Source organism: Oncorhynchus clarkii, chromosome 4 (assembly GCF_045791955.1).
Source record: "Oncorhynchus clarkii lewisi isolate Uvic-CL-2024 chromosome 4, UVic_Ocla_1.0, whole genome shotgun sequence".
Taxonomy (NCBI): domain Eukaryota; kingdom Metazoa; phylum Chordata; class Actinopteri; order Salmoniformes; family Salmonidae; genus Oncorhynchus; species Oncorhynchus clarkii.
Genome location: NC_092150.1, coordinates 39,167,092 through 39,178,173, shown reverse-complemented (window position 1 = coordinate 39,178,173; position 11,082 = coordinate 39,167,092). Strand labels below are relative to the sequence as shown.

Here is an 11,082-nt window from a genome sequence, read left to right as displayed (position 1 = left end):
GAATTCCTCTCTTTCTCTCTGGTCGGTCTCTGGCTGATGGGTGTTGGCTGTGTGTGTGTGTGTGTGTGTGTGTCCAGAATTGAGCTGAGGGCTCCTACGGTAGGCTTCAGGACAGGTCTGTTACCATTTAATAATAGGGCTGATAATCACAGCACAGTTACCTCTGCAGGACATGTCTGTCTCCTTTAGGAAGTATTCCCTATAGTCTTGCATATACACTGTATGATGTGCCAGTTGAAAAGAGGGGGGAAATTAATAATCAGCAGTGTAACTGGCCTCAAGGGCCAGAACTGAGCATCTCTCGTCTTGAGTGCGTTTAGCTTTGCTAGAACTAGAGACCTGACCAGGGGTTGCAGTTATGGAGTCTCCCATATATATATATATATCTGTTGTGCCTATCTCTGCATGTTGCCAACCAGGCGTATCGTTATATTGATTGTAAACAAGATTCTTTACCCCATAACTACTCAGTCAGTGTTGTAGGAGAAACAGTTTAGTTGGCCTGTCTGTAGGCACGGTGCATAGCGGTGACGCAAGTGTTGGTACTACACTGGGTGAGCCTGCACCTAGGGTACTGAACCATATGAACTGTGTGTGTGACCACAAAGCTTTGCAATACTGAAGTATTTTAAGACTGAACAGAACATTTACAAAGCTGTAGACATAGATTGGGTGTGCTTTTTGCTTTGTACGGTTTTCTTTTGAAAGTATGTGGATTTATTTCTGACCTAAAATCTCTACTGTAGATTTTGCAATATTTTATATCACAACTACATTGATATTGCTTTACTGTGAATAACTTATTTATAGAAGCAATTGAAATTTAGCATGCATATTTACTGCTTTAATCTAGAAGAAACACTAGTTAATATTGCATCAGACTTTAGGAATTTGACACACCAAACATATTTTTCTTTTTTTTTTTTTGGGGGGGGGGGGGGGGGTGATTTTATTCATTTATATTGTGCATTTATTTATTGTCTTATTCCTCTGAAAAATAGATTTGTTTTCTCTCAAAAATAAAATAATTGTCTTTTACATTCCGGAATAAACATGGACTGAAAAAAGTAAAAAATGTCTCTCTCATTCTCTCAAAATGTCTCTCATGGCTCCCTATCTGAGAGCACACATGGTCTGTCCCTAGTTTAAAACCATAGAAATATAATGGATAGAACTCACCCCTATTTCAATAACCTGTTGATTGTTTCAAAGTAAAGCATCTGCTTTACACATATTGCCGAAAACATCGGCTGCCTCTTCCCAATATATATATATTTTTAACCTTTTGCAAAAAAATCTTAACGTTCTTATCAATATCACATTTTCCACCTTTTCCCATTGTAACGAGTGTTACTGTTTGTGTCTGCATACTGTAAATATACCTGTAAGTGGTGTAGGCCATGTTGGATGGGTCACATTCATTTCATGAAATATATATGTTCCGCTAATTTCTATTTCTGTGGTTTTACCTGTTAACTGGTCTTTAATCAGACCTTTTTATAGGCTCTTCTTTCATGCTGACCACACAGTTCGCGTTACGTGCACAAGCGTTGCAAAATAAATAGAATCATTTAATCCAAACTGCTCACACGAGTCAACAAGCGTCTGCGTAGCCAGAAACTAAAATAGAACTTGGTTCTATTTGACGCATGACACGCTGAAAGTCCCGCCTCTCCCATCTTCTCATTGGTTTTTAGAAGCATACGGTGCATTCGGAAAGTATTCAAACCCCTTTACTTTTTTCAAAATGTTGTTACGTTACAGCCTCATTCTAAAATGGATCAAATACATGTTTTTCCTCATCAATCTACACACACTACCCTATAATGACAAAGTGAAAACAAGTTTTTAGAAATGTTTGCAAATTCATAAAAAACATACCTTATATTAATATAAGTATTCAGACCCTTTGCCATGAGACTTGAGATTGAGCTCAGGTGCATCCTGTTTCCATTGATCATCCTGGAGATGTTTCTACAACTTGGACTCCACCTGTGGTAAAATCAATTAATTGGACATGATTTTGAAAGACACACACCTGTCTATATAAGGTCCCACAGTTGACAGTGCATGTCAGAGCAAAAACCAAGCCATTAGCTCGAAGGAATTATCCATAGAGCTCCGAGACAGGATTGTGTTAAGGCACAGATCTGAGGAAGGGTACCAAACAATGGCCTCCATCATTCATAAATGGAAGAAGTTTGGAACCACCAATACTTCTTAGAGCTGGCCGCCTGGCCAAACAGCAATCGGGGGAGAAGGGTCTTGGTCAAGGAGGTGACCAAGACCCTGATGGTCACTCTTAAGGAGCTCCAGTTCCTCTGTAGAGATGGGAAAACATTCCAGAAGGACAACCATCTCTGCAGCACTCCACCAATCAGGCCTATATGGTAGAGTGGCCAGATGGAAGCCACTCCTCAGTAAAAGGCACATGACAGCCCGCTTGGAGTTTGCCAAAAGCCACCTAAAGACTCTCAGACCATGAGAAACAAGATTATCTTGTTTGATGAAACCTAGATTGAACTCTTTGGCCTGAATGCCAAGTGTCAAGTCTTGATGAAACATTGCTCTGGAGCGGTCATCCCAACAGGACAATGCCCGTAAGCACGCAGCCAAGACAACACAGGAGTGGCTTCGGGACAAGTCTCTGAATGTCCTTCAGTGGCCCAGCCAGAGCCTGGACTTGAACCTCATCGAACATCTCTGGAGACACTTGAAAATAGCTGTGCAGCAACACTCCCCATACAACCTGACAGAGCTTGAGAGGATCTGCAGAGAAGAATGGGAGATACTCCACAAATACAGGTGTGCCAAGCTTGTAGCGTCATACCCAAGAAGACTCGAGGCTGTAATCGCTGCCAAAGGTGCTTCAACAAAGTACTGAGGAAAGGGTCTGAATAGTTATGTAAATGTGAATACAGCTTTTTATTTTTAATAACTTTGCTAAAATTTCTAATTTTTTTTGTTGTTTGTCATTATGGGGTAGTGTGTGTGGATTGATGGGAAAAAACGATTTAATCCATTTTAGAATGAGGCTGTAATGTAACAAAATGTGGAAAATGTCGAGGGGTCTGAATACTGTCCGTATGCACTGTATACCCACATGGGTGATTGAAAACTGAACTGAGGTTCATACTCCAGTCCAGTTGGTGGTGGTAATGCACCTTAAAGTTGGTTGCCAACCGCCATATAAAGTCCACAGAAGATGAATAGGAAGAATAAGACAGATTGGAGAAGAGATTACCAGAAACAAACAAAATGTCCCATTTTATCTGTGGATTAATTGTCAGAGTAGAGAACACACGATTTTGTGTGACTCAAAATGGGTCAAAATTCTACAAAGATCCAGGGGAAAAAAAGGACCTTGTGCATTTCAGTAAAATAACAACCTAATTTTTATATCCCAGCAAGCTAACTAGCTAAATGTTCATGTGTTTCGACCTGTCCCTAAATTAATATAGGTGGTTCAGAGTTCGTTTTGATATTTCAACCTGCGGCTGGACAAAAATCAACAATGCGCGCGATGGTACACACACATGCGCGTGCCCGGTGCAGTCAGCATGTTTCTCTTTTGTCTCCTTCCTTCTGTCCTTCCATCCACACACCCACACACACAATCTGTCATTCTGTAGAATTAAAAAAATAATAATTTCAATAAAAGACATGCAATATCTGACATACACATTATGGCTATACTTAAGCTGTTTAGAAATCTGAGCAGAGTACAGAAAAGTTTGGGATTAAAATATGTAACACTATACTGCCCTCAAGTGTCCCCTCACAGGTATAACATGTTCCACTAATTCTATTTCTGTGGTTTTACCTGTTAACTGGTCTCAAATCAGATTGTTTATAGTCTCTTCTTTCATGCTGACCCCACCACAAGCGTTACGTGCACGAGCGTTGACAACAGAACGTGGAACATCGCATGATGAAAGAAACACCAGAGAGAAAGTTATTCGGCTGGTTCTAGTTCCGAGGTGGTTCTACAGTATTCCATCCAGGGTTCTGCGTTTTAAAGAGGAGCTGCAACAGGTTCAGTCTTAAAAAGGGGAGGTGCAGCTGTCTGGGCTTGACTGATACTGTCATCACCCATCCATTCTCCCTAATGCAATCCAACCCACTGCTACAGTATACTGTATCCCACTCATCTTTCACCACTCCCAGAGAGGTGGCTTGGATCCATGCAGTCCCTGGTCCGATGGGGCAGGGTGTGAATGTCAGAATCCTGGTCACTTAAATACATGTGGTTGGCTTTTTCACAGTGTCATCTTCACAGTGGCCGCAGCAATCCCTCACAAAGGAGCTCACATATACCATGGTCCTTCACAGAGAAAATGTCTATCTTACACAGGTCCAACTAAGGACCCCTCTCCCTCTGGGTTTAATGATTATGATACAAGTCCACACACAGAGTACATACTGCATGTAGCAATATGAAAAAGGCGGAGCTGATGTGCTCTAATAAAAAGGGGAAAGGTCACACTGCGGTAGCTCCCAGGTGGCATATCAGCCGACGGACAGCTCAGTGGTTGGCTAGTGGGCTCATTCATCTGTCAATGTGACTAGGGTCAGTGTCACATACAGTGAGGGGTCAAAGCTACGTGTTGGGATGTGTTTCATTCTATATATATATATATGTGATCTATAGTAGAGCATCTTAAAAAACAAAAAGTTAAAATATAGAGGAAGTCAGCGACAGTGTGAAATAGTGTCTTGTAGCACTGATTCCGATACATGTGGGTTTTTAGTCCAGGTCACCATGGTCTGTGACCCTTGACCTTTCACTCTTTACTCCTGAGATTGTCTGTGTGATAGGTAAGGCGTGTCGGTGGCTGCCATGTTTTACACGCTGTTGTTGGTGAGCATGCGGGTGAACTCGTCAATGAGACTCTTGAAAGTGATCCTCATCGCGGGGGTGTTCTCCCAGCACTTCCTCATCAGCTCATACACCTGCAAAAACACAGAGAAAATAATCATTATTACTCTAACATCTACTCTAACATCAGCTCGTACACTTTCAACACCCACACACACACACACACACAGTCAGATTACACACAAAGATTTCTAGTCATGCAATTTCTAGTATTGCCGAATTCCTCTCGGGCTCTATTCCATCCGTATGGCGGAAGTTCAGCGTTACAGCGTGATTGAAATTTAAAGGCAACGTTCCCACGTTAGGGGAGACTGCATTCACAGTAAACGTGACACATGTCAGCTCAATAGGAAATGAACTTAAAATGTAAATTGTACAATCTGTAACGCTTCAGCCCTTAGTCTTACGATAACAATGTAAAGAAAAAAGAACTACAGTTTTTATTGACAAACAGCACTTTTCTAGCTCCATGAATTACTGAAATAAATTATCTTGAGGATGGAAAATTGAGTGACATATTGAGAAGAGAGCGCATATTGTGAGTGGTGGGGTGACTAAACGCCGGTAGGTAGCCACAGTGCCTTCGGAAAGTATTCAGACCCATAGATTTTTTTCCAACATTTTGTTACGTTACAGGCTTACTCTAAAATTGATTAAATAAACAAAAAGGAAACTCAGCAACCTGCACACAATACCCCATAATGACGAAGTGAAAACAGGTGTTTAGACATTTTTGCAAATATATTAAACAGAAAAAACATACCATATTTACATAAGTATTCAGACCCTTTGCTTTGAGATTCAAAATTGAGTGCAGGTGCATCCTGTTTCCATTGATCATCCTCAAGATGTTTCTACAACTTGATTGGAGTTCAGCTGTGGTAAATTCAATTGACTGGACATGATTTGGAAAGGCACACAACTGTCTATATAAGGTCCCACAGTTGACAGTGCATGTCAGAGCAATAACCAAGCTATGAAGCCAAAGGAATTGTTCATAGAGCTCAGAGACAGGATTGTGTCGGGGCACCGATCTGGGGAAGGGTACCAAAACATTTCTGCAGCATTGAAGGTCCGCATAAACACAGTGGCCTCCATCATTCTTAAATGGAAGAAGCTTGGAACCACTAAGACCCTTCCTAGAGTTGTCCGCCCGGCCAAACTGAGCAATCGGAGGAGAAGGGCTTTAGTCAGTGAGGTGACCAAGAACCCGATGGTCACTCTGACAGAGCTCCAGAGTTCCTCTGTGGAGATGGTTGTCCTTCTGGAAGGTTCTCCCATCTCTGCAGCACTCCACCAATCAGGCCTTTATGGTAGAGTGGTAAGACGGAAGCCACTCCTCAGTAAAAGACACATGACGGCCTGCTTGGAGTTTGCCAAAAGGCACCTAAAGACTCTCAGACCATGAGAAACAAGATTCTCTGGTCTGATGAAACCAAGATTGAACTCTTTGGCCTGAATGCCAAGCGTCACGTCTGGAGGAAACCTGGAACCATCCCTACGGTGAAGCATAATGGCGGCAGCATCATGCTGTGAGGATCTTTTCAGCGGCAGGGACTGGGAGTCAAGGCAAAGATGAACGGAGCAAAACTTTTTCCCCTTCAGGAGACTGAAAAGACTTTGCATGGGTCCTCAGATCCTCAAAAGGTTCTACAGCTGCACCATCGAGAGCATCCTGACTGGTTGCATCACTGTTTGGTATGGCAACTGCTCGGCCTCCGACCGCAAGGCATTACAGAGGGTTTGGCAGTATGCTTTGGCAGTATGCTTGGGGTCATTGTCCATTTGGAAGACCTAAGTGTATGTACATTTCCGACTTTAACTGTACATATTACCTCGACCAACCGCTGCCCCCGCATATTAACTCTACCGGTACCCCTTGTACATAGCCTCACTATTTTTATTTTACTGCTGCTCTTTAATCATTTGTTACTTTTATTTATTTTTGTGAGGGTATTTTTCTGAAAACCGCATTTTGTTAAGGGCTTATAAGTAAGCATTTCACTGTTCTATTCGGCACATGTGACAAATTCAATTTTTGATCTGAAGTACAGAGAGATCCTTGATGAAAACCTGCTCCAGAGCGCTCAGGATCTCCGACTGGAGCGAAGGTTCACATTCCAACAGGTCAACAACCATAAGCACACAGCCAAGACAACGCAGGAGTGGCTTCGGGACAAGTCTCTGAATGTCCTTGAGTGGCCCAGCCAGAGCCCGGACTTGATCCCGATCGAACATCTCTGGAGAGACCTGAAAATAGTTGTGCAGCAACTCTCCCCATCTAACCTGACAGAGATTGAGAGGATCTGCAGAGAAGAATGGGAGAAACTCCCCAAATACAGGTGTGCCAAGCTTGTAGCGTCATACCCAAGAAGACTCAAGGCTGTAATCGCTGCTAAAGGTTCTTCAACAAAGTACTGAGTAAAGGGTCTGAATACCTACGTAACTGTGATATTTCCGTTTGTTTGTTTTTGTAAATTAGCAAACATTTCTAAAAACCTGCTTTTCCGTTGTCGTTATGGGGAAAAAACTATTTAATAAATGTTAAAATAAAGCTGTAAGCTAACAACGTGAAAAAAGTTGAGGGGTCTGAATACCTTCCAAAGGTAGATAAGTAGGTAGATCCAGAGATACTTTTGAGGAGATGGGAAACTCCATTGCAATCATATTGTCGCCCATTGTGTACGTTGCCCATGCTACGCCAATGGGCCGTGCGGTGCATTCTGGGCAATTTTGGAACAAGGAGTGAATTGGGCGCTAGTTCAAAAACCCAACATTAGCATGAGTTTCATCAACAAGAAGAACAACGTTACAAATATTTTCAGAGAGGTGAGATAATTAACATGCTATATGTAATGGAATTGTGACATTATGTACCTTCGGAGGAAAATAGGCACTTTTCTCGACTCATACCCTGACTTTGAGAAGGGATTGCGTGACGATTAGCTTAGCATCCGCGTGACGCAGCATGACAATGTGAACGTGATTGGTCGACAGTCTGCTGGGTGAGACGTTATTCGTTCCTCCATTCGTTGTCCAATGGGATTCTTATTTCCTCCTTTCGCTAATATCTCTGGTAGATCTTACCGTTCCAGGACAACTATCAGGACGGGGCAGCCTCTTCCCCTCCTCCAGCACCTTGACCAATCGCGTCACTGTCATCTGGCCCCGAGTAGGACCAATCATTTTCAGGAACACCTGTGGGACAAGGGGAAGGGGAGAAGAGATGAGTTGCCATGGAAACACGATGAAACAAAATGACTCCTCCCATCTAGCCAGTGAAGACAGGACTGACCGAGGGCTCTGACGAGATTCCGGAAGTGGATTTTACAATCCTCGTAACCCATAGTGATATTTAAATATTAGTGAAAGCGATATTACTGTGCACCCGAGACTGAAAAACAATTCCTATGTTGATGTCGTGCCCATCGGTTATGAATGTTTCAACCTGTGTTTTTCTGGCAGGTAGGGCAAGTGGGAGGGGACAATAAGTAGCTGTTCCCTCTTGCGCCAGATATGATGGAGGAAACACAAGCTTAAGCAGGAAAAGCATGCTCACGCAAGAGAAACGGCCACTTACACAGACAGAAACATTGCCAATTTTTTTCAGTGGTAAGCGGCCTGAGTAAACCATATTTACCCACCATCTTTGGGAACGATTCCAATGGCTTATATCTGCTCTGTGATTGGAAGATACAGACCGCAATGCTGCATGGGATGAGTAGTTTGTTTCTCCCCTAACTTTGGTACAGTATGTACACAGTCTTGTATCCTTGACTTTTCTTTCATACATCACTGTTTTTTAAAATCTAATCTTTTCAATTAAATGGTTCACCCCAGAAATGTTTTCCAAAAGAGGGGCGTGGCCCCTACCGAGCCCTATAGAGTTATATTGTTGATGCATTGTTGTTGATACAAAGGCAGTCAGAAGAAAATAGTCAAACTAAACCACTGCATTCCATCTACAATTCTAGAACGTGTTTCAAAGCATTCTCTTAATAGTGGCAACTAAAGCATATAAGATGGTAATACCTATCAACCGTGAACCAGTTTCTGTGAATTGAACAGTGTGGTAAAGTGTAGGAATAAGCCTTAATAGATATGTAATGATCATGGCTACAGGGTGTTGATTAGAGAAGACATATTGGTATAGCTTGAGCAATCAGGGAGTTGGAAGGATGTGTGTGTGTGATGGCACAGGCTAGCAGGAGTGGGCAGAGCCCCTTGGTGAGTCATTAGCCACCCTGGGAATAGACTGGCACCACCTGCCTTGATCAGTGGGATGGAAGGCTGTGCTGCCAGGCCTAGAGGGGGGGGGGGGGGTGGGGGTGTGTGTGTGTGTGTGTGTGTGTGTGTGTGTGTGTGTGTGTGTGTGTGTGTGTGTGTGTGTGTGTGTGTGTGGTTGCGGTTGCGGTTGCGTGCGTGCGTGTGTGTGTACTGACCGGCATGGGGCTGATGGCGTTCTCACAGTAGGTGAGCAGCTCGTACATGGTGACACCGAAGGACCAGACATCAGAGGCCAGGTAGAACTTACAGTGGACCAAACACTCAGGGGCATACCTGGTACATGGGAAGACAGAGGGAACACGCCAACATACATCACACTGTAAATCACTATCTACACAAAGACACAAACTCTCAGGAATCCAACATGCTCTCTCTTTAATTCTTAAAAGCCATTGGGGGGTGTGGGGGGGGTGTTTAGGAACTGACATATGGAATTGTTTTAAGATGGTCATAATGAGGATCATTTAGCTATTTGATTTTTGAATTTTGAATAAAATATTGAATTTGGTCTTTACTACTATAGCCCAGAGAAAAACATTGAATTACACATTCATAAACGACAAAGTTTTGAAGTGTTTGTCCTGTATTTAGGACATATAAGAAAGCTGAGGGAATAGTTATTTCTTTCTTCACATATTTAACCCCTTTTTTTTTAGTCCCGTGACCCTTGTGGGGTTCGTAGAGAAAAATGGAGAACACTATGGTGTTCGTGAGAGTCTCCCCTTTCCATAATATTTTGGAGGTCAAACCGTTACAGACATTTTCTTGAGAACACAAGCCTTTCGGGATGTCTCACGGTCTGACAAACACCGCTCTAGCTCTGCCAACTTTCACCGCAGATGCGGAAACATCTCTCTGGCTTAAACCGGACAGATTTTGATAGGGATTGTTTTGATTATGATACTTTGATTGGCGCACAGATGCGTCAATCAACTCTCGGGGGGGGGTTAAAGCCACACACATGGGACCAGAAGCGCTTGCACCAGGTGGGATAAAACAACAGTAGTCCGCAGTAGTCCAGTCCTCTCACCAGTACACAGGGCTTTCCAGGTCATCTTTGACTGTGTAATATCCCTCGTTGCCCTTGATGCTCTTGGTCAGGCCGAAGTCTCCAATCTTCACCGTGCTCTCGTTCTCCACCAGAACATTCCGGGCTGCCAGATCCCGGTGGATGTAATTCCGAGATCCCAGATAGTCCATTCCCTGGAGAGAGGGGAGGAATTTATCCTATTATTTAACTATCAATAAAATAAAAATAATGTTCCCATAACCAGGGCTAAGGGTCAGGGTTAGGGTTGAACCGGGATGTGGACACGAAGCTAGGGTTAGGGTTGAACCGGGATGTGGACACGAAGCTAGGGTTAGGGTTGAACCGGGATGTGGACACGAAGCTAGGGTTTGGGTTGAACCAGGATGTGGACACGAAGCTAGGGTTAGGGTTGAACCGGGATGTGGACACGAAGCTAGGGTTAGGGTTGAACCGGGATGTGTACACGAAGCTAGGGTTAGGGTTGAACCGGGATGTGGACACGAAGCTAGGGTTAGGGTTGGACACGAAGCTAGGGTTAGGGTTGGACACGAAGCTAGGGTTAGGGTTGAACCGGGATGTGGACACGAAGCTAGGGTTAGGGTTGGACATGAAGCTAGGGTTAGGGTTGGACACGAAGCTAGGGTTAGGGTTGAACCGGGATGTGGACACGAAGCTAGGGTTAGGGCTGGAAAGAAAGCAAGGGTTAGGGTTGAACCGGGATGTGGACACGAAGCTAGGGTCAGGGTTAGTGCACGAAGCTAGGGTTTGGGTTGAACCAGGATGTGGACACGAAGCTAGGGTTAGGGTTGAACCAGGATGTGGACACGAAGCTAGGGTTAGGGTTGAACCGGGATGTGGACACGAAGCTAGGGTTAGGGTTGAACCG

General features: G+C 43.6%; 1 protein-coding gene across 1 annotated transcript in view; it reads right to left on the bottom strand.

Moving 5' to 3' along the window:
* Positions 1-908: 908 nt before the first annotated feature.
* The window catches only part of LOC139406800 (tyrosine-protein kinase JAK1-like), a 57,359-nt gene continuing 47,185 nt past the window's right edge, over positions 909-11,082 (bottom strand). The window contains exons 21-24 of the mRNA XM_071149850.1: positions 10,197-10,369; positions 9,322-9,439; positions 7,967-8,077; positions 909-4,953 (exon numbers count right to left, since the gene is read on the bottom strand). Of these exons, the coding sequence (XP_071005951.1) occupies positions 4,846-4,953; positions 7,967-8,077; positions 9,322-9,439; positions 10,197-10,369 (510 nt within the window). The 3' untranslated portion in view covers positions 909-4,845. The remainder of the gene's footprint in view (positions 4,954-7,966; positions 8,078-9,321; positions 9,440-10,196; positions 10,370-11,082) is intronic.